Source organism: Salmo trutta, chromosome 27 (assembly GCF_901001165.1).
Source record: "Salmo trutta chromosome 27, fSalTru1.1, whole genome shotgun sequence".
Classification (NCBI taxonomy): Eukaryota; Metazoa; Chordata; class Actinopteri; order Salmoniformes; family Salmonidae; genus Salmo; species Salmo trutta.
In genome coordinates this window covers 27,473,919-27,498,709 of record NC_042983.1, presented here as the reverse complement: position 1 = coordinate 27,498,709, position 24,791 = coordinate 27,473,919, and the positions used below count along the sequence as shown (strand labels likewise).

At 43.3% G+C, this 24,791-nt stretch overlaps 1 protein-coding gene across 2 annotated transcripts; it reads left to right on the top strand.

The window, feature by feature from the left end:
• Positions 1-366: 366 nt before the first annotated feature.
• On the top strand, positions 367-17,956 carry LOC115164790 (leucine zipper putative tumor suppressor 1). Of its 2 annotated transcripts, XM_029717605.1 has the most exons (5): positions 367-1,116; positions 12,329-12,801; positions 15,684-16,493; positions 16,720-16,914; positions 17,127-17,956. In XM_029717605.1, the coding sequence occupies exons 2-5, from the start codon at positions 12,451-12,453 to the stop codon at positions 17,691-17,693; spliced, it is 1,923 nt and encodes a 640-aa protein (XP_029573465.1). In that variant the 5' UTR covers positions 367-1,116; positions 12,329-12,450; the 3' UTR covers positions 17,694-17,956. The 2 variants fall into 2 exon arrangements, with proteins under 2 accessions (XP_029573465.1, XP_029573466.1); XM_029717606.1 differs by lacking the exon at positions 12,329-12,801 and having other exon boundaries at positions 382-1,116.
• The last annotated feature ends 6,835 nt before the right edge of the window (positions 17,957-24,791 follow it).

The window sequence follows — 24,791 nt, the reverse complement described above, 5'->3', positions numbered from 1 at the left end:
CTAAGACCAGGACACACAGAGGATGAGTCATAGCATCAGCTCCAGAGCATTGTCAGAATTTATCTTTCATATATAACCAACCCCGTTTTCATCACACAAATCTACCTAATACTCACAAACTGTATAATGAGTAGAGACATTGTGTAGGCTGTTACATACTAAGTTTTTATTAACTCATGATAGATTTGCCTGCTCCTCTGTATTATAAACATAAAGTAATACAACAGAGATTGGACATTTTGAAGGCACTGTGGGTAGAATTACATGCACACTGTGCTTAGGAATAGCTTTAGAAGAGTGTGGAGGCATCCACCAAGAACAGTGGGCTCATCCAATAAGAACAGTGGGCTCATCCAATAAGAACAGTGGGCTCAACCAATAAGAACAGTGGGCTCATCCAACAAGAACAGTGGGCCCATCCAACAAGAACAGTGGGCTCATCCAATAAGAACAGTGGGCTCATCCAATAAGAACAGTGGGCTCATCCAATAAGAACAGTGGCTCATCCAATAAGAACAGTGGGCTCATCCAATAAGAACAGTGGGCTCATCCAATAAGAACAGTGGCTCATCCAATAAGAACAGTGGGCTGATGATATGTTTGTATAGAATAACAGAACCTCTAGGCTGAGTCATTCTAAGTGCCAATTAGAGAGGAGAGACAGAGAGAGAGAGAGAGAGAGAGAGAGAGAGAGAGAGAGAGAGAGAGAGAGAGAGAGAGAGAGAGAGAGAGAGAGAGGTAGGTAAAGAAAGCAGAGTGGGAGAAATACCGCTCCAGAGATAGGATGAAAGGAGAGTGAGTGGAAAAGAAAGGAGGAGGGAGCAAGAAAGAGGGGGAGTGAGTGGTAGCGAGAGAGTGGGAGAAAACAAGGTAAAGGAGAAGGAAAAAGAGGGAGAAAGCAAAATAGTGTGTTTCTGTAGGAGGATGACAGTGTTCACTTCCTGGTCGATGGGATGAAGTGAACACAGTACGGAGAGACGAATACGGGCTGAGAGGACAAAGAAACCTAAACACCAAAGGAAACATTGCGCCTGTGTGTCCCACTTCACCAGCTCTAGCCATCCTCTACAGGGAAGAGTCAGACCCAGGAAAGCAGCACAGCACTCAGTAATGGAGGTAGGTCCCCTCAGGGCTCAGGCTCAACATGTTATGGCTGCTAAACTGGATGTGATGGGCTACAAGTAGATCATATTGACTAGCCCAGGGCAAACATGCTAGGAAATAATGGAAAGGCATTGGAAAGAAGTCGAGCATTTGGTTGTGTTCTGATTCGGCAATTCTTTGCTGTAAGCAGAGGAGATGTTTAGCAGTCTATGGTTGAAGAAGAACATGTATTTTAACAATTAAAGAGTGGAAAAGTTGATCCTTTTGTGCAGGTGTTTAGCTTGTTTTCTAAAGAACAACTCTCTGGAGTACATGCACCTTGATCCTGACTGAGGTGTCAGCTTTCTACTGCCTCTAAACACTATCAAGTTCTGTTGTTGAAACTACAACTATCAATATAATATGTAGCAATAAAATGTTACATACTACAGCTTTTGATAGTGAATAGAATAATCAGAAAATGACACAGTTTACAGCAGGGGGCATCTGTGTTGCTGTACTAAATTTATAAACTGGATTTCTATCTGGAAAACGCAAGACAATATAATAACAATAAATCAAATCACGTATTCATTAGACACAATTCATGACACAGAAATAGATCGTTATTCTCTTAACAGACAACCTACCACCCCAGTGTACATCAAACAAGGAGATTAGTGTACGCTGCCATAACGTCAAACCATTGTGACATCTGGGAACAGTATGTGTTGAAACCTGCTGCCAGGTTTAAATACAGGGTCTGGTGACAAGATTAGATATTGGACAAACAGGGCACCTGCACAGACACGTTCAGCCATGCATTGTCGTGCAGCTTTATGCTGGGAATAAAAATGGATACAGGAAGACATGTGGGTGTAGAGAAACTGGAGATGACAGGATTTGGAATGCAGCACATAACTGGCTTTTCTTATATTCCATCTGCAGTCTCTTCAGACTAACCATTAAAACCTGCTAATGAAGCTCTCAAAATAACTGGCCCAGATACCCAAATACAGCATGTGTATATAAGGCTTGATTCAGCGATGCTAATGTAGGGATGCTATTGCTATAGTTTTAGCACAGTGAATGAGAACACAACATTGATTCCCCACACCCAAATATGCATACATTTATTTCCTTTAAAAATCTGAACATAAAGTACATTAAGTCCTCAAATGTCAGCTGCACAAACAACAGCCAATGTTAACCTTAAACACTAGTTAAAGGCCCAGTGCGGTAAAACTATGATTTACCTGTATTTTAAATACAATTCCATACTGTGAAATTGTGAATAGTGATAATTCCATTTTAGTGTAAGAGCTGTTTGAAAAGTCCTCCTGAAATGTCAGCATGTTTTGGTGGGATGGAGTTTTGGCCAATAAGAATATCAAACCACTCTGCCAAAAACAACTTTTCCCCTCCCCACAGTCCTAAAAAAATGATTGCTTGAGAAATTGCTATTTGCTAAGAAACTATTTTTGTTGAAAGAAGCCATTTTAATTTTAAAAAATCACAGTAAGGTACTTAATTGTTACACAGAAAGTATTTGATATTGGTATACAAATGGCTGGATTGGACCTTTTAAAGGACAACTTCACTTTTTTAAGCAAATATGTATTTTGGATGTGAATGGCATGTTATAGAAGTGTCCAGAAAAAATCATAACTTATGACGTCTTAATATGCTGTCTGAGGAGTCCAACCTCTGGGGGGGAGAGTTGGCCCCCAAAGCTCGTGGGCTTCATGCTACACCAGTGTTTATCATTTTGAGGTTCCGAATTAACGAATTATCATAGCGAATTATCATTGATGAATGATTTGGAGGAAACTAAACCATGATTGTTCTCCCAGCATATCACTTTTTATGCTTTGGAATTGTTTAGGCCTACAGTATACTAAAGCTTATTTACAATACAATATTACAATTATATAAAGATAATGTATGTAAACATTCATGCATAAAGAACAACCCTGTCCAGACCTGTTGGGATAATGCATTGCGCCATGCACTTTGTAGTCTACTCTGTAAATTAATTAACCTGTTTTTGTTTTTACTGTGTGCATTAGGGCCTAAGCATAATTTTTATTTATACTGTCTAATAATTGTATTTTGTTAACACATCCAGATACTCAGCTCATTTGTGTGGTAACTTTTTTTAGGGATGGAAGAGGTTCTCTGAATATTTATTTGTATGGCTGTGGACAGGTCAAGATTATCGGGACTGTCTACACCCAGTCTTAAATAGTTTGATAACAAAAGTAGGCTGTAATGATGAGAGTATAAAACTATTGACTATACAAGTGTGCTATTTTCTGTTGATTTATACAGCTTGTGTCATACCAAGAGGTCTAAGACAGGTTGGAATAATTTGCATACAGGGAGGGACCAGGGAATCTGGTCACAATGCGGACGCAGTGGACAGATAAGAGACACATTTTAAGTCATGTGTAGATGCAACAAATCCCAATCAGATAATGATCGGATCATCTTAATCAGATGAGGACAACCACCTGTAAACGCAAGGTGTAACCACGGCTTCTGTGTAACTAATGGCTGGTCCAAATAAGAGGCCTGGCTCTACTTCAGACCTAACAGCTCTGTCACAGGGTATTCAGCCCCTTGATTCAAGACTTTGAGTTTAAGCCAGTGTAAAACCATCGCCAACAATATAGAACTTTCTACCTAGCATGGCCAATGCTCTTCAAAGTTTGGAGCTAAATGTACTCCTCCTCTAATACATCTCAGTAGACAGTCCTGTCACTTCTTGTCTTAAAAAGGGCCTCAGCTTTTTTTGGGTCCACAAGCTTTCAGTCTGTGGTTCTACATTATTGAAAGAGGATAGTCCTAGAGATACTTTTACTTACTTTAAAATCCTACTCCCTTTTTTGTTTTCTGTTGCAAGTGGAACGGGTCACTGCAGTTTCAGTTTTAGATGCAGGTTAGTCGGAAAAAACGAATCAAAAACGAGATTTAAGATCAAATTGGCCATGGACCATGGGCATGATGCAAATTCTAAAAATAATAATATTTGCTGCCATACATTTTCACTGTCATTTCATTTTTAGACCAACTCACAGATAAAAGCCTAAGAAGTAAATATTTCATGATTACGGAGAGGCTACTGGTCTGTAGCATCTAACGGACAACACACACAACTCTCTAAAACGATTTTTGGATAGATTCCAGGCACTTCCAGTAACATTAAGTGTTCAGCCATCAGAGAGCAATCATCGATGTAGAATGTGGATAACGTGGCTCAATAAGGAAATGTATATAAAAAAACATTAAGCCTTTAGCACTTGTCATTTTGCGGCATGGTCATTAAAGGGTAAAGGGTACCATTTGGACTCAATTAAAGACACGTTTATCCTTGCTTGGAGCCCAGCTGCTAGGCTTATGCAAATGCTTTTCACAATGTAAATAGCAGGCAGCCCAGAAATACAATGGATAGAATGGACATCCTCCTCTCTAGAAGTTGATTGTTTGTCAGCCTAATGTCTAATTTCAGAGTGTCGAATCGCTTCAGGCAAGCATTCTAATTTCAGAGATAGGTCTCCATTCAAATGGGCCTGGCTGTTCTTGTCTCAATGAAAAGCAATAGTGCTGTATTAATGAGTATAGTGCGTGCTCACTTCATCACAACACTCATTTAACCTTAACCCCCATCCACACAAAGCCCTTTCCTCAACTACTCAAAATGATTTATTGAAAGACACTTAGGGTAGCCTACAAAATACCCACCGGCAGCTAAATCATGCAACCTCATATTCAAACATAAAGTTGACATTTTGATTGATGTCACACACACACAGACACTCACTCTTCCCTCAGTGGCAGTAAGTATGTGCGATTCACTCTTCAGCGCTAAGGGGTCATTTACTCACAGCCTCCTCAGTAATGTACTAAGTGGATCGTCCAATTAGATCCCATTGTATGCTCTAAGGAGGAGACATCACACTAGTGCATGCAGAGCCTGGGTGGACTGATAGCAGGGGAAAACAAGGGACAGTGAAAGATAGATGCTTGTCTCTGCCTCCCACATCATCCTCAGTACAGTCTAATTTTAAAGAAGATTACTCATACTTTCTACACAATGAATAACAGATAATTTTTTTATATCTAACAAGGCAAGTCAGTTAAGAACAAATTCTTATTTACAATGACAGTCTACCGGGGAACAGTGGGTTAACTGCCTTGTTCAGGGGCAGAACAACAGATTTTCACCCTGGGGATTCAATCAAGCAACCTTTTGGTTACTGGCTAAATGCTCTAACCACTAGGCTACCTGCCACCCCTGACGATGTCAAGCGATGTCAGGGGGATCCTTGACAGGCTACACACAGAGCGAGACGGGTCCTTCATCTTCAATTATTCACCTCATCACACACTGGAAATGCTTTTGCTGCCATGTACTACCCTTTCAATGGCTCACACACACACACACTCACCCTTTATGTGAGCCTGGAATAATGGCTGTGTCATGACTGGGAGGACCTAAGGCTAAAAATGTTGATCATCTTGTCTCCTCTCCCTATTCACAGTCTACGTGCCACGAGGGGACAGCAAGTCAGACTGATGTTTTTAATACATTATATTAGTTATTAATAACCAAAATACAGTTGAAGTCAGAAGTTTACATACACTTAGGTTGAAGTCATTAAAGCTCGTTTTTCAACCACTCCACAAATGTCTTGTTAACAAACTATAGCTTTGGCAAGTCGGTTAGGACATCTACTTTGTGCATGACACAAGTCATTTTTCCAATAATTGTTTACAGACAGATTATTTAACTTATAATTCACTGCATCACAATTCCAGTGGGTCAGAAGTTTACATACACTAAGTTGACTACGCCTTTAAACAGCTTGGAAATTTCCAGAAAATGATGTCATGGCTTTAGAAGCTTCTGATAGGCTAATTGACATCATTTGAGTCAATTGGAGGTGAACCTGTGGATTTATTTCAAGGTCTACCTTTAAACCTGGTGCCTCTTTGCTTGACATCATGGGAAAATCAAAAGAAATCAGCCAAGACCTCAGAAAAAAAGACCTCTACAAGTCTGGCTCATACTTGGGAGCAATTTCCAAACGCCTGAAGGGACCACTTTCATCTGTACAAACAATAGTACGCAAGTATAAACACCATGGGACCACACAGCCATCATACCACTCAGGAAGGAGATGCGTTCTAGTCTCCTGGAGATGAACGTACTTTGGTGTGAAAGGTGCAAATCAATCCCAGAACAACAGCAAAGGACCTTGTGAAGATGCTGGAGGAAACAGATATAAAAGTATCTATATCCACAGTAAAACGAGTCCTATGTCGACATAACCAGCAAGGAAGAAGCCACTGCTCCAAAACTGCCATAAAAAAAAGCCAGACTACGGTTTGCAACTGCACATGGGGACAAAGATCATACTTTTTGGAGAAATGTCCTCTGGTCTGATGAAACAAAAATAGAACTGTTTTGCCATAATGACCATCATTATGTTTGGAGGAAAAAGGGGGACGCTTGCAAGCCGAAGAACACCATCCCAACCGTGAAGCACGGGGGTGGCAGCATTATGTTGTGGGGGTGCTTTGCTGCAGGAGGGACTAGTGCACTTCACAAAATAGATGGCATCATGAGGCAGGACAATTATGTGGATATATTGAAGCAACATCTCAAGATATCAGTCAGGAAGTTAAAGACTGGTCGCAAATGGGTCTTCCAAATGGACAATGACCCCAAGCATACTTCCAAAGTTGTGGTAAAATGGCTTAAGGACAACAAAGTCAAGGTATTGGAGTGGCCATCACAAAGCCCTGACCTCAACCCTATGGAAAATGTGTGGGCAGAACTGAAAAAGTGTTTGCGAGCAAGGAGGCCTACAAACCTGACTCAGTTACACCAGCTCTGTCAGGAGGAATGGGCCAAAATTCACCCAACTTATTGTGGGAAGCTTGTGGAAGGCTACCCAAAACATTTAACCCAAGTTAAACAATGTAAAGGCAATGCTACCAAATACTAATTGAGTGTATGTAAACTTCTGACCCACTGGGAATATGATGAAAGAAATAAAAGCTGAAATAAATCATTCTCTCTACTATTATTCTGACATGTCACATTCTTAAAATAAAGTGGCAATCCTAACTGACCTAAGACAGGGAACTTTTACTCAGATTAAATGTCAGGAATTGTGAAAAACTGAGTTTAAATGTATTTGGCTAAGGTGTATGTAAACTTCTGACTTCAACTGTATGACGTAATTCCAAAACTTTTTGAAGTTGTCATGAAATAGACATTTTTACCTAGTTGTATTTAGATATCTCACATCTCTTTAACCAAATAGGCCTTAACATATGCATGTGCACATTGCAACCCCAATAGAAAACACACGTAACTCTTTACATATTGACCATATCGAGACGGTACTTCTAAGAAGTGCCATCTGGCCCTGTGGCTATTGAGGTACAGTAGAGCCCAGCAGCACGTTCATTGTGAGACCTCCTCATAGCATTCACGTCGGTAGCCATGAAGTCCTGGAAACCCTAGACCCACTCCAATTTGCATACTGCCCCAAAAGATCTCAAGATGACGGAATCTCAATCGCACTCCACACTGTCCTTTCCCACCTGGACAAAAGGAACACCTATGTGAGAATGCTGTTCATTATGGGGTGGCAGGGTAGCCTAGTGGTTAGTAACCTAAAGGTTCCAAGTTCAAATCCACTAGCTGACAAGGTACAAATCTGTCATTCTGCCCCTGAACAAGGCAGTTAACCCACTATTCCTAGGCCAAGCACACACTTCAACACCATCATTAATTTGCTGATGACACAACGTTGATAGACCTGATCAGCAACAATGATGACACAACCTACAGGGAGGAGGTCAGTGTGGTGCCAGGACAACAACCTCTCCCTCAACATGAGCAAGATGAAGGAGCTGATTGTGGACCACAGGAAAAGGAAGGCCAAACACACCCCCATTCACATTGACGGGGCTGTATTGGATAACTATCATGGTCTAAATATCAAGACAGTTGTGAAGAGGGCACGACAATTCCTTTTCCCCCTCAGGAACCCCCCCCCCCCCACACACACACACACACACTTTTGTTTTTACACTGATGCTACTCGCTGTTTATTATCTATATAGTCACTTTACCTACATGTACAAATTACCTCGACTAACCTGTACCCCTGTATATACCCTCGTTATTGTTATTTTATTTTGTTGCTTTTTATTTTTTACTTTATTTTTTTTTTAACTTCATTGTTTTTTAAGGGCTTGTAAGTAAGCATTTCACGGTAAGGTCTAAACCTGTTGTATTCAGCCCATGTGACAAATAAAATTAGATTTGATTTGAGGTATAAATCCTGTACTTTATGACCCTGCTCTAGTCTCTATGAGGTAATGGATTGGCTACGTGTGTCACTGTGGCTGTCTGAGTGCCAGCTGGTCCTCTGTGTGGCAGGGCTTTGTGTCAGGCAGGTCAGCTGGGGCTTGGGGGAACCAGCAGCAACCCTTCTTCCCACTACACACACTCACTCAAAGAGATCACTCCCTTCACACCCCACTCTCAGTGTCGCCACAAAACCCCCACCCACCCCAATCCTTCTCCAGTGACTGAAAACCTTAATCATGGTGATCCTAGAAGTCCTGAGGGTCAAAGGGATGTTTATAATATATATACATTTCGATGATGTAGGCCTAATCTTGATGAAATTACAACATTTTCCTAAATACAAGAAGACCCTCTGATAGGTTTAGTGGAGACAGACAAAATGAGTGCAATAAACCACAGATTTAAGGAAATATTGCCCTACTGCTAATGCAGAGCACTTGGACTGCATATCCTTAAATCAATAATGGTCCATCTGTGAACATTATGCAAAATATTCCTCTGATCAACATCCTATCATGGAAAAGTTGATCAATTAAGGTTTTTCTGTTAAAAGGTGGAAACAATTTAGGCTGCTTGTCTAAAACAAGGGCTTACTTCTACAGAGGCTGAGAATGTGGCCGAGCTTAAACTGATATAGCAGCACTGAATGCAACTCAAAGCTGCTTAAAGCCCTCAGCAGCAGCACCAGTGGTGTAAAGTATTGAAAATAATGTACTTTTTATACATTTTCCCTGACATCCAAAAGTACTTAGCAGGACAGGAAAATACTCCAATTCACGCACTTATCAAGAGAACATCCCTGGTCATCCCCACTGCCTCTGATCTGGTAGTCACTAAACACAAATGCTTCATTTGTAAATGATGTCTGAGTGTTGGAAATAGCCCCTGGCTATTCTTAAATTTAAAAAACACGAAAACCGTGCCGTCTGGTTTGCTGAATATAAGGAATTAGAAATTATTTATACTTTTAAAACTGAAGTATATTTTAACAATTACATTTACGTTTGATACTTAAGTATATTTAAAACCAAATACTTTTAGACTTTTACTCAAGTAGTATTTTCCTGGGTGACTTTCACTTTTACTTGAGTCGTTTTCTATTAAGGTATCTTTACTTTTACTCAAGTATGACAATTGGGTACTTTTTCACCACTGACTACTACTGCACCATTTGCCCTTTATTCTAAAGTGTAGCTATGTATTTTACACTCAAATATGGTGTTTTCTGTTTAATAGGAGTACATCAATTACCAGACAAGAGTCCACACAAAGACTGGCACACTTCAGAAGAAAAAGAAAGAGAGGGGTTCTTTCTCTTCAGCCAGAGAGGTGTTTGTTCAGAGTGGGTGCAGGGCAGTGTGGGAAGAACAGAGAGGTGTTTGTTCAGAGTGGGTGCAGGGCAGTGTGGGAGGAACAGAGAAGGGAGGGGAGGAACAGAGAAGGGAGGGGAGGAACAGAGAAGGGAGGGGAAGAACAGAGAGGGGAGGGGAGGAACAGAGAGGGGAGGGGAGGAACAGAGAAGGGAGGGAGGGAACAGAGAAGGGAGGGGAGGAACAGAGAAGGGAGGGGCGGAACAGAGAAGGGAGGGGAGGAACAGAGAGGGGAGGGGCGGAACAGAGAAGGGAGGGGTGGAACAGAGAGGGGAGGGGAGGAACAGAGAGGAGAGGGGAGGAACAGAGAGGGAGGGGAGGAACAGAGAAGGGAGGGGCGGAACAGAGAAGGGAGGGGAGGAACAGAGAGGGGAGGGGAGGAACAGAGAGGGGAGGGGAGGAACAGAGAGGGGAGGGGAGGAACAGAGAGGGGAGGGGAGGAACAGAGAGGGGAGGGGAGGAACAGAGAAGGGAGGGAACAGAGAAGGGAGGGGAGGAACAGAGAGGGGAGGGGAGGAACAGAGAGGAGAGGGGAGGAACAGAGAGGGAGGGGAGGAACAGAGAAGGGAGGGGAGGAACAGAGAAGGGAGGGAGGGAACAGAGAGGGGAGGGGAGGAACAGAGAGGGGAGGGGAGGAACAGAGAAGGGAGGGGAGGAACAGAGAGGGGAGGGGAGGAACAGAGAAGGGAGGGGAGGGGAGGAACAGAGAGGGAGGGGAGGAACAGAGGGGAGGGAGGGGAGGAACAGAGAGGGGAGGGGAGGAACAGAGAAGGGAGGGGAGGAACAGAGAGGGAGGGGGGGAACAGAGAGGGAGGGGAGGAACAGAGAAGGGAGGGGAGGAACAGAGAAGGAAGGGGAGGAACAGAGAAGGGAGGGGAGGAACAGAGAGGGAGGGAAGGAACAGAGAAGGGAGGGGCGGAACAGAGAAGGGAGGGGAGGAACAGAGAAGGGAGGGTAGGAACAGAGAGGGAGGGGAGGTAATTACACAGTCAGTTGACGGAGAAAAGGGGCACAGGGAGTTTGGGAGTGTAAAGAATCCATTGTGAGGAAAGGAGTTAATCACTTGAGCTGCGTGTGCCGGTGTAAAAGGAGCACATGTTGTACACCCCATCCCCTGGGGGGCTTCCAAGGTCCCATCTCCTGCCTTCCTGAATTTACATGTCAGTAAAGGAAGACCCACCCCCTCAGAATGGTACCCTCTTGGCGTGGTGATGTGTTCACTGCATGATTGGTTCATTCAGACACACACACTCAGACACACAAACACAGCTACGTGGTATTTCCAGGACTGGACCGATTGCAGAGCGTTAGTCTGCTAGATGGATGCTTTTCCGTGGCAGTAAGTCAATGTGAATATTTTCTAGTCTTGTGATCAATTCTGGTGGTGAATTGTAGAATTTGACAGGGATTGTGAGAGAATTAGTTGAGATACATCAACCAGACAGACAACAGGGGGAGGGGAGAAAAACAATGTCAAAGATTGTTTACATGTGGCATCTGGCATTTGTTCTGTACTTGAACAGGTATAAATCTAAATAATTATTAGCTATTATTTGTGCATTGTAAGGGAACCATGCCAAACAGTATAATCATGTAGAATGTATCCTCATCCTGAATGAAGCTAAAGATCCGTTTTTTTCTTACATGCTGTATTGGATAGTGGCCAAGTGGCTGTATTCTCTTTTGTCCATTGTGATTCTAGTCCTTGTCCACATAGCTATTATTTCATTTTCTATGAAAACATAAGATGAGCAAAGGAGGTGCATGTTTTGTCAATCTTTTCATCTCCTCCTGAGAGACAAACAGTGCAAAACTAACGCTCCTTATTCAATCAAAACAACTGCACTTGCACAATGCTCTAATCATGAAGAGCATCAACAGTGACAGCTATGCATGTCTTTCAGGCCAGCCACACTGTGGAAATAATGATTTTCAACAGATTAGCCGTCAGCTACGTACTACTTAATGGGACTATTATAGTTGGCCCTTTGAAACCATGCTTTTGTTCCTGTGGACATGATGCTTAAAGAAAGGCCACCAGGTGGTTGGGGAGCCCAAAGACAATATCATTCACTTTGGAGACCTCTGCTTATTAGTAACTAGTGTGAACTGAAAATACACTATAGGTCTGTTCCCTAGAGGATTATAGATCATGGTTGGCAACATCTGGGACCTTGTATCTCCCAGGGCAGGGCAGGGGTGAGGAAGAGAGGGTACGTCTACAGCGGGGGTAGGCCACCCTGGTCCTGGAGGACCACAGGTACTTTATGTTTTTGATTTAACCGACCTGGAACACCAGTTGTGTTAAATTTAGGCAATCATTGAACTGATTAATTAGCTCAGTGGCACTCCAGGAACAGCGTGGCCTACCGCCGGTCTACAGTATGGTTGTTGCAGAAAATAAATGCCTTTATAGAACAAAGTTACATTCACAAAATACAATAATAACAAAACATCTGAAATCGAAATGTCTTCCCTGCAGATGGAAACATTGACAATACTGCCCTTGGGTCAAGAGTATAACACCCACTCCCAGTACCTCTTCAACAGCATACGTTAAAGCTGCCAGGACATCTATTCTGCCCTCACCTATGCCCAGAGACCATGGGAAGTGTCAGCAGCTTCATCTCAGGTCCCAGTCTCCACAGCAAGCATTGTCAGGCCACGGAGTACAAACTAAAGAAGGCAGGCCATCCCCGGAAGACAGGGCGGAGCCTGGATGGCCTACTGAAGCACAGCTTTGCTCAGGGGTCTTCCAACCACACCACTAAAGGCATCTCTCAGGCAGGCAGGAGTGAGGACTTATTTTACTTAAAGGTGAGCCAGAAGTCGCGGATGACTCACCACAGAGGCGTCCCAACAGAAGACCGTGTAGGAGAGGGACATTCTACTGACATGGAACCAGACAGTAGAGTGACACCTAAACTGCTGCCTATGTCTGGGAAACTGGAGAAGGTGAGACTCTGACTTGCTCAACATAATTTTGAATATGCCTGTGTTGTGTAATTAATAACCAGTAAGACAACTTCAAACACAAGATCAGACAAGCACAGTAGGTACTGTAGCAAACAACCACATTTCCTCTGTTGAAGCACCAAGCCTTGTGTTGTCCAGTCTTTTTTGAACCATCTCCAAGGTTGATAACTAAAGCCACAATTCTGAGTTCGTTTTTTCAGCCTAACTGCAGCAGCACGTAACCACACTCAAAGCCATAGACATAGCTAGGTGAAAGGACTGACAGTCCAAGAGATTGAAATAATAATTGTAAACATTTTGAAACTATACCGTATTTGTTAAAATGACAGCAAAAACAAGCAATTGAGTAAAATAACCTTATATAACCTTATGATTGTGCGCTCATGAAGGCATTATAAGTTATATTCTTCAAGAATGAATGGGCAGGCTATATTTTATTAAAGAAAATCACAGTAAATATTGCAATGCCTTGATATTTTGTAAGATGTCATCAGTGATGTTCTTATGCAAACACTGCTCTCTGAATAAATCACATCAAATCACATTTTATTGGTCACATACACATGGTTACCAAATGTTAATGCGAGTGTTACAAAATGCTTGTGCTTCTAGTTCCGACAATGCAGTAATATCTAACAAGTAATCTAACAAATTCACAACAACTACCTTATACACACAACTGTAAAGGGATGAATAAGAATATGTACATATAAATATAAATATATGGATGAGCGATGGCCGTGCGGCATAGGCAAGATGCAGTAGATGGTATAGAATACAGTATATACATATGAGATGAGTAATGCAGGATTTGTTAACATTACTAAAGTGGCGTTATATAAACTGACTAGTTATACCTTTATTAGGTCCATTTATTAAAGTTGCCAGAGATTTGAGTCTGTATGTTGGTAGCAGCCTCTCTATGTTAGTGATGGCTGTTTAACAGTCTGATGTCCTTGAGATAGAAGCTGTTTTTCAGTCTCTCGTTCCCAGCTTTGATGCATCTGTACTGACCTCGCCTTCTGGATGATAGCGGGGTGAACAGGCAGTGGCTCGGGTGGTTGTTGAGCTTGATGATCTTTTTGGCCTTCCTGTGACATCGGGTGCTGTAGGTGTCCTGGAGGGCAGGTAGTTTGCCCCCGGTGAAGCATTGTGCAGTCCACACTACCCTCTGGAGAGCGTTGCGGTTGAGGGCGGTGCAGTTGCCATACCAGGCGGTGATATAGCCCAACAGGATGCTCTTGATTGTGCATCTGTAAAGGTTTGTGAGGGTTTTAGGTGACAAACCAAATTTCTTCAGCCTCCTGAGGTTGAAGTGGTGCCACACTGTCTGTGTGGGTGGACCATTTCAGTTTGTCCGTGAAGTGTACGCCGAGGAACTTAAAACTTTCCACCTTCTGCACTACTGTCCCGTCGATGTGGATGGGGGGGTGCTCCCGCTGCTGTTTCCTGAAGTCCACGATCATCTCCTTTTGTTTTTTGATGTTGAGTGAGAGGTTATTTTCCTGACCCCACACTCCGAGGGCCCTCACCTCCTCCCTGTAGGCCGTCTCGTCGTTGTTGGTAATCAAGCCTACTGCTGTAGTGTCGTCTGCAAACTTGATGATTGAGTTGGAAGCATTCATGGCCACACAGTCATCGGTGAACAGGGAGTACAGGAGAGGGCTGAGAACGCACCCTTGTGGGGCCCCAGTGTTGAGGATCATCGGGGTGGAGATGTTGTTTCCTACCTTCACCCCCTGGGGGCGGCCCGTCAGAAAGTCCAGGACCCAGTTGCACAGGGCGGGGTCGAGACCCAGGGTCACGAGCTTAATGATGAGTTTGGAGAGTACTATGGTGTTAACAGTGTTAACAGTGCCACACATTATTAACACCTGTAAATCTAAGGGTTCTAAGCTGACATATTTAAGCTACTTTTGATTTTAGGACCCCTTTAGGTATACATTTTTTTTTATTAAATATTGAATTTGTCCTTTACTATTATAGCCCAGAGAAACACATTGTATAACACATTCATAAATTGTCATAAACACATAAACAGTCCAAAAATAAATCACAAGAAACCAGGTTTTGAAATGTGTCTGTCCTATATCTAGGAGATAGAAGAAAGATCAGATAATATTGTTTGTATTTTTTACACATATTTAACCCTTTTTTTGGGTAGACACAAAACTACCTTCATACCTCCATTCATTTTTAAAACCGGTACCGGTTACCTTCAGATGAGTCCTGTGACAATCATGTTTGTGAGAGTCTCCTCTTTCCATGGAGTGGTCATAATAGTTGTGTAGGTCAAACCGTTCCTACGCTACAGACATTTTTGTGAGAAGACCGATTTTCGGGATGTCTCTTGGTCTGACAAACACTGCTCTAGCTCTGTCACCTTTCACCACAGATGCAGAAGTGCAACATAGGCGGATGCAGTGGATTGAGATGCATCCAATGCCAAAAAACAGATATCTCTATGTTATGGGGATTTTTAAAATTATGTTACTTAAATTGACGCACCAATCGACTCTAAGGTATTATCACAAAGTAGGGCTTTTCATATTTTCTCAGACAGTACAACAAGGTGGAGGAGGAGGTTGGGTATAACTAGTGGTGTTTCTAGACAGCACAGACAGAAATATCTTGTTACATATCTTTCATGACAGTTTCATGTATTCTGTATATTCATACATTGCATGTTTACATGTACAAATCTCACATTTCTGGGTGGATATAATCTGTTCCCCCCAGCACTAAATGATGGATTAGTCATTGGCAGTATTATTTGCTTACATGATCATCTCCATTGGTTCTCCAAACCAACATGTTATCTGATCGACTTCATTTGTTCCATCTCCTTCCTCTACCTCTAGAATATGGACAAGGCTTTGATCCGGCCCACAGCCTTCAAGCCAGTCATCCCCAAGAGCACCTCTTCCGCAGAGATTCACAACAACCTCACCCATCTCCTTAGTCCCCCAGAGAGGACCAGAGACTCCCTCTCAGACTCTGGGCAGGATTCAATGTCCAGCCTGCCTACTCACAGCACCAGTGGGAGCCACAGTGCTTCCACAGGCCCATTGACTCAGTGTGCAGGAGGCTCAGCCCATGGCATGACCCATCCCCAGCAGCCCCCCCTCTCTACATGGTCCAACGGGAATGGCATAAGTGCCAGTGCCAGGGTCACAGCTCTAAGCAATGGAGGGGCAGCGAAGGCTAACAGGGACACCGTCTCCCTCCCCTCACCTCAGCAGCCTAGCCCTCTCTTGGAGGAGATGGGGGGCTGTAATCGCTCACCCATCTCCACAGATGAGTCCCTAATTGAGCTGCTGGAGCAGAGGCTGCTGGAGAGTGAGACAGAGCTGCAGGAGCTACAGGTGAGCTTTGAGGAGAAAGAGGTGGACACGTGCCAGCTGTTTGAGGAGAAGCAGAGGTATTGTGTTGAGGAGATGGAGGGCCTGAAGCAGAGGTGCTCCACCAAGCTCAGGCAGGTCTCCCAGAGGGCCGTGAAGAACCACCAGGCCTTGCAGCTGAAGGTCAGCCAGCTGCAGCAGGACAACCAGAGGCTCCAGGACGAGCTGGTCCAGATGACCCAGGAGAAGGACCTGATAGAGGTCAAACTGATGTCGTTTGAGATGGAGAAGAACCAACTAGACCCCACCTTAGAGGAGACCCAGTGGGAGGTAAGTGGCCAGCAGTTGAGCCAGGAGTTTTGACCATATGGTCTTACCATGAAAGACTCAGGGCTAATTGTAGACTGTGACTAGGGCTCAATGTATTTTCTGGTCAGGTCACTAGGAAAAACGAGTTATAGCTACTGAACGCCAGGGTCTATGACATTTCAAAAATGTCTTGGACAAAAGCAACCACTGGTTCAACACAGTTTTTACTATTTCCATGTATTATTAGGTCTGCCAAAAGGCTGGGGAGATCTCGCTGCTGAAGCAGCAACTCAGGGACTCCCAGGCTTGTGTCACTCACAGGCTGAATGACATCATCAGCCTCAAGGCCTCGCTGAAGGAGACCCGGTCCAAAATGGAGGCACTGGAAAAGCAGAACAAATTGCAAGAGGAAAAGATGCGCTCTCGCAGTGTGGATGTCGAGGTACTACTTCTCTTTTCTTAAAAGAAAATCAGAGGAAGTATGATATGCAAACAGAGTAGATTTCTTTACTAATTTTCAGCCGCTACACTAGCCAATGTAAATTGCATTTAAGAGTGAGTGACAATGTTAAACCTAGGCCATCATCTACTTGACCTCCATGTTCAATAGCAAAGTGCATTTGATAATGACACAATTCATATATTCCACCCCAGGTATGCCAAAATGAGCTCCAGCGCAAGAAGAACGAGGCTGATTTACTAAGAGCAAAGGTGGACATACTGGAGACAGACATCAATGAAATGAAAAAGGACCTGGCCCTGGCAAAAAAACAGAGGCAGCAGCAAAAGGCCAAACTGGAGGCCCAGGCCCAGGAGAGGTCAGACCAGGCCCAGGAGAGGTCAGACCAGGCCCAGGAGAGGTCAGACCAGGCCCAGGAGAGGTCAGACCAGAGTGGGGGCACTGGAGGGAGCATGAGCACTGACTCCCTCCAGAGAGAGGTGAAGAAACTGAAAGTGGAGCTCAGGGAAGAGAGAGAGACTCAGGAGAGGCTGTCGAACAGCTTTGAGCATGAGAGACAGACGTGGAACAGGGAGAAGGACAGAGTCATTAAGTACCAGAAGCAGCTTCAGCTCAACTATCTGCAGATGCACAAGAAGAACCAAGACCTGAAGAGGATCCTGCAGGAGCTCACAGTGGAGCTGGAGAGTCGACCGGAGTTTGACGTGGACATCCACAGCTCAGGGTTACACTATGAGGATGTTATCGCCACAGAAATGTGAGGGAGAAACCCACAGAGAATAGTAATAACGATGCTCAAATGTTCTAACAGGGTTATTTAACAGTCATATGAAACACATCATTTGTTATATCTGATGAGCTATTGCTGCCTTTTAGTGCTGCATTTTAGTGATAATCAAGTTGGCTAACATACTGCTGCAGGATATGATAGAATTGCGGACAGGTTTGGATATTTTTTGATAAAAATCCTTCATTCTCTGTGACTGTGTAAAGCAGGCTTTAAAGGGCACACCCGGAGTTCAAACAATAACAAATAACAAAACAGCTGATGGGATGGGGCTTGAGAACTAAAACTACACTCAAATTCATAGACAGAGCTATGGATGCAATGACTGATCATCCAAGAGCTCAAAATTATAGATTTAACTGTGTTTTGAAGCTATACAGTGTTTGTTTACATTGGCTTTGTATACAAACATTTTAGGTTCTGATGAGGTAAGAGAGTTGAACTAAGCTCTTTAAGCATTTATGAGTTATATTATTTACGATTCAATGGCTATATCATGAATTTAGTCCAAATATTGATGTAGCAACTCCAGACGGCCCTTTAAGTTTTTGTTATTTTTTTACATTTTAGTCATTTAGCAGATGCTCTTATCCAGAGCGACTTACAGTAGTGAATACATCCATTTCATCCAATGCGTTTTTTTTGTCCCCCGTGGGAATCGAACCCACAACCCTGGCTTTGCACACACCAAGCTGGCGTTGCAAACACCATGCTCTACCAACTGAGCCACAGGGAAGACTTATGTTATCTATAAGTGTGGTTTCCCAGAAACAGATTTAAAAATATTTTTAAATGAACATTCTCCATTGAGCCTGCTTTTTAGTCCAGGACTAGGCTTAATCTGTGTCCAGGAAACCACCCCATAATGAAACCACCTCATAATGTTCAATTGACAGTAGCTTAGAAAGCCTATGAAATGGTTATTCCTCTTGAGAAGTTTCCCAGCATTGTGGTGAATTGGGGCATTCTTTCTGCATGTGTCAAGTCCTACAGAAGATGTTGTAAGTCTCCACAACAACCACTGAGACACAGCAATATGATGTGATGTGTTTTTATTTAACCTTTCTGATCACAATCACCACTGTGGCCAGAGATATTGAAGAGAGAATGAGGCAAGAGGCTGCCCTCGTCAGCACCAACACAGATACTGGCATCTGCACAAGTGTATGGGAGTTCACATATCTCTCCTGCAACATAATACAGTAGCTGCATGGCAACAAATGCAGAGGCGTGCAGCCTCTCGCTTCACAAAGTCTTTGTTTTTGTTGGCAGTCACCTGCTCTTTATGTTAAGCATAAACTGTAGCCGCGTCTTCCTTTACGTGTCAAAGCACTGGATGTACTGTATATTTTGTGAATTATCATTCATATTATTTATTGATATAAAGGATACAAAAGTTGTAGTGATTAGTGTTGAAAGGAACTACTTAAACTGAGATCATAAAGAGTGTATATTGATGCACTTCCATTTTAAGAGGGGATAGAACATGATTGTGAAAGTGCATCCCACACTACACTGAGAATGTCTCACTGGTAATGATATCTCAAAGATGTAAAACTTCGCTTTGGAGCTGATCACTTGAAAACAAATACCATCTGAGAATGTCTAACGTGTACTGTATCTATTGGTATATTTATGATACATACACAGAGACATGTTTTTAAAATCGGACAATAAATGATGTATACGTACACTACAAAATCAACAGTGTGGTTTTTCATAACATCTCCATCACTGTAAAATGATTTGGCTACTTGATATATTTAACATGTTCTCTTCCTCGTATTGTTTAATCCCAGCCTTTTGTGTTTGCATTGCCCTTCTGGCATCTTCTGCCATCACATGGATGTTTTTCAATCCATTTTTCCAACATGACACCATAAAGGTTAGAAAAGGGAACATAGGTTTTCTCAGACCTATAGAGGCAGTCCAGCCTGTGTCAGTAATTGGACAGCTGTTAAGCACAGGAGATAGTATGATAATGGTGCCTTACCCAGCTTACCCATTCTGATGGCTGGCCAACATTCAAGCACAAAGAGGTTTGAATAAATTAGCAGGCAGAGGCACATGTGCAACATACTAAAGAAAGGCACTGGCCATAGAACAACTAGCTGTTTTGCAGATGTATAATAACCAAGTGAAATTGACCAGGTCCACGGCTAGCTCAGTCTTGACTCTAGTCGTCCAGACCAATCCGTTTGTTCATTGACGTTTGTGGGCTCTATTTAATTGGTATCGCGGAAGTTTAGTGTTACAGTGTGATTGAAATTTAAAGGCAATGTTGTGTGTGATCAATCATCTCATTTATCATCTTAACTTGCTGGCAGAACTCAGCATGTGACCTGGTTGCTGATGACATCTAGGGGCGGGGTGTGGAAGTGGAAAATGGACTGAATATCATAACAATCTGGATTCACCAAATCTTGTACATTTACATGTTTACAATTATTAATTTAGCAAACACTCTTATCCAGAGTGACTTACATCAGCCCCGGCCCGCTAGCTTTCTGAACGCCGTGTCTCCCACTTGCCTAGCATAGTAGCGACTACCAAACGTCTCCCTGACTCACCTATGATCATTCGGCTACACAGCTGATGCCTGCTGGACTTTTTCATTAACACTGTACCTCATTTTGTTTATCTGTCAGCCCCAGCTTTGAACTCAGGTACTGTGTGTACCTAACTGACCCTCTCTGCCCATTCATCACCATTTACCCGTTGTTGTCTTAGCTCTCTCGACCAACACCTGTGATTGCTTTAGGCCTCTCTCTAATGTCAATATGCCTTGTCTACTGCTGTTTTGGGTTGGGGCTCATTGTTTTATTTCAGTGTAGAGCCCCCAGTCCCGCTCAACATGCCTTAGATAGCTCTATTGTCCCACCCCCCATGCACACGGTGACCTCACCTGGCTTAACGTGTGCCTCCAGCGATGCAACCTATCTCATCGTCACTCAATGCCTAGGTTTACCTCCACTGTACTCACATCCTACCATACCCTTGTCTGTAAATTATACCCTGAATCTATTCTACCACGCCCAGAAATCTGTTCCTTTTATTCTCTGTTTCCAACGCACTAGATGACCAGTTCTTATAGCCTTTAGCCGTACCCTTATCCTACTCCTCCTCTGTTCCTCTGGTGATGTAGAGGTTAACCCAGGCCCTGTAGTCCCCAGTACTACACCTATTCCCCAGGCACTCTCATTTTTTTTACTTCTGTAACCGTAAAAGCCTTGGTTTCATGCATGTTAACATCAGAAGCCTCCTCCCTAAGTTGGTTTTATTAAGTTTGTTTTATTCACTGCTTTAGTACGCTATGCCAACCCTGAAGTGCTAGCCTTGTCTGAATCCTGGATTAGGAAGGCCACCAAAAATTCTGAAATTTCCATCCCCAACTACAACATTTTCCATCAAGATAGAACTGCCAGAGGGGGCGGAGTTGCAATCTACTGCAGAGATAGCCTGCATTGTTCTGTCTTGCTATCCAGGTCTGTGCCCAAAGAGTTCGAGGTTCTACTTTTAAAAATCCACCTTTCCAGAAATAAGTCTCTCACTGTTGACGCTTGTTATAGACCCCCCTCAGCCCCCAGCTGTGCCCTGGACACCATATGTGAATTGATTGCTCCCCATCTATCTTCAGTGTTCGTACTGTTAGGTGACTTGAACTGGGATATGCTTAACACCTCGGCTGTCCTACAATCTAAGCTAGATGCCCTCAATCTCACACAAATTATCAAGGAACCTACCAGGTACAACCCTAAATCCGTAAGATATCATCCTGACCAACTTGCCCTCCAAATACACCTCTGCTGTCTTCAACCAGGATCTCAGCGATCACTGCCTCATTGCCTGTGTCCATAATGGGTACGCGGTCAAATGACCACCCCTCATCATTGTCAAACGCTCCCTAAAACACTTCAGCGAGCAGGCCTTTCTAATCGACCTGGCCCGGGTATCCTGGAAGGATATTGACCTCATCCCGTCAGTAGAGGATGCCTGGATGTTCTTTAAAAGTGCTTTCCTCACCATCTTAAATAAGCATGCCCCATTCAAAAAATGTAGAACTAAGAACAGATATAGCCCCTGGTTCACTCCTGACTTGATCAGCACAAAAACATCCAGTGGCATACTGCATTAGCATCAAATAACCCCCGCGATATGCAACTTTTCAGGGAAGTCAGGAACCAATATGCACAGTCAGTTAGGAAAGGCTAGCTTTTCAAACAGAAATTTGCATCCTGTAGCACTAATTCCAAAGGCTAGAAATCACTGTCACCACCAATAAATCTACGATAATCTAAAAATTCAATAAGCATTTTTCTACGGCTGGCCATGCTTTCCACCTGGCTACCCCTACCCTGGCCAACAGCTCTGCACCCCCCACAGCAACTTGCCCAAGCCCCCCCCTCCCCCCGCTTCTCCTTCACCCAAATCCAGATAGCTGATGTTCTGAAAGAGCTGCAAAATCTGGACCCCTACTAATCAGCTGGGCTAGACAATCTGGACCCTCTCTTTCAAAAAATATCCGCCGCAATTGTTGCAACCCCAATTACTAGCCTTTTCAACCTCTCTTTCGTATCGTCTGAGATCCCTAAAGATTGGAAAGCTGCCGCGGTCATCCCCCTCTTCAAAGGGGGAGACATTCTAGACCCAAACTGTTACAGATCTATATCCATCCTGCCCTGCCTTTCTAAAGTCTTCGAAAGCCAAGTTAACAAACAGATTACCGACCATTTCGAATCCCACCGTACCTTCTCCACTATGCAATCTGGTTTCCGAGCTGGTCATGGATGCACCTCAGCCACGCTCAAGTTCCTAAACGATATCATAACCGCCATCAATAAAGACAGCACTGTGCAGTCATCTTCATCAACCTGGCCAAGGCTTTCGACTCTGTCAATCACCGCATTCTTATTGGCAGACTCAATAGCATTGGTTTCTCAAATGACTGCCTCGTTTGGGTCACCAACTACTTCTCAGACAGAGTTCAGTGTGTCAAAACGGAGGGCCTGTTGTCCGGACCTCTGGCAGTTTCTGGGGGGGTGCCACAAGGTTCAAATCTCGGGCCGACTCTTTTTTCTGTATATATCAATGATGTCGCTCTTGCTGCTGGTGATTCTCTGATCCACCTCTACACAGACGACACCATTCTGTATACATCTGTCCCTTCTTTGGACACTGTGTTAACAAACCTCCAAACGAGCTTCAATGACATACAACACTCCTTCCATGGCCTCCAACTGCTCTTAAATGCTAGTAAAACTAAGTGCATGCTCTTCAATCGATCGCTGCCCGCACCCGCCCGCCTGACTAGCGTCACTACTCTGGACGGTTCTGACTTAGAATATGTGGACAACTACATATACCTAGGTCTCTGGAGAGACTGAAAAAACTCTCCTTCCAGACTCACATTAAGCATCTCCAGTCCAAGATTAAATCTAGAATCGGCTTCCTATTTCACAACAAAGCCCCTTCACTCATGCTGCCAAACATACCCTCGTAAAACTGACCATCCTACCGATCCTCGACTTCGGCGATGTAATTTACAAAATAGCCTCCAACACTCTACTCAGCAAACTGGATGTAGTCTATCACAGTGCCATCCGTTTTGTCACTAAAGCCCCATATACTACCCACCACTGCGACCTGTATGCTCTCGTTGGCTGGCCCTCACTACATATCCGTCGCCAAACATACTGGCTCCAGGTCATCTATAAGTCTTTGCTAGGTAAAGCCCCACCTTATCTCAGCTCACTGGTCACCATAGCAACACCTACCCATAGCACGCACTCCAGCAGGTATATTTCACTGGTCATCCCCAAAGCTAACACCTCATTTGGCCGCCTTTCCTTCCAGTTCTCTGCTGCCAATGACTGGAACTAATTGAAAAAGTCACTGAAGCTGGAGACTCATATCTCCCTCACTAACTATAAGCAAAAGCTGTCAGAGCAGCTTACCAATAACTGCACCTGTACACAGCCCATCTGTAAATAGTCCACCCAACTACCTCATCCCCATATTGTTATTTTTTTCTCTTTTGCACCCCAGTATCTATACTTGCACATCATCATCTGCACATCTATCACTCCAGTGTTAATGCTAAATTGTAATTATTTTGCCACTATTGACCATTTATTGCCTTACCTCCCTAATCTTACTACATTTGCACACACTGTATATATATATTTTTTTTCTATTGTGTTATTGACTGTACGTTTGTTTATTCCATTTGTAACTCTGTGTTGTTGTTTTTGTCGCACTGATTTGCATTATCTTGGCCAGGTCGCAGTTGTAAATGAGAACTTGTTCTCAACTGGCCTACCTAGTTAAAAAAATGTTTTTTTAAATAAGCTTTCCCTATGGTTCAGTTGTTTAAGCTGGTCACCTTTTCTAATTGAGGCTGAGGTAGGATTGCTTTGGTGTAGGGACTTGTGGTTCGCCATGCGGTAGTTCTTATCACCTACATGTATGGGGTATTTATGTTCAGCCAAACGATCCTGGAGATGTGGACATGTGCACAGTGGACATCCCAGTCTGTAGATGACATAGGTGGTATTACATTTATTATAACATTTTTGATTTGATATTATGTTAGAGGCTGTATGAACAAAATACTTTTATGTAGCCTACAATATTCCCGATCCTCTTGTCTGAAAAGGTAATTTTTGATGGATGGATTTTGGGGATCAATTTTACATATTACTTGACATGGACAATGCACATTGATCTAGAGGAAAAAGAAACGCACACCTAATTAGGCGAGGTGCTGGCTAGCGGAGTGGAAAACATGAAAATAAAGGAGAGCCACACACTCTAAGAGCTCAGATGCAAAAATGTAATGACCAACGTTTCATTTTTGCATCTGAGCTCTTAGAGTGTGTGGCTCTCCTTTATTTTCAATGCACATTGATCAACATTTCTGTAAATATGCCAGATTTAGCCAGCTAGATAGTTGTAGTCCCTGGGTAGGTAGATAAAACATTTCAAAAAGCATAATAAACATTTAATAAGCATTCATTCTACAGCTGCACTGCCGACTACAATCTATACCCTGAGCAAACAGAAGATGGCACTA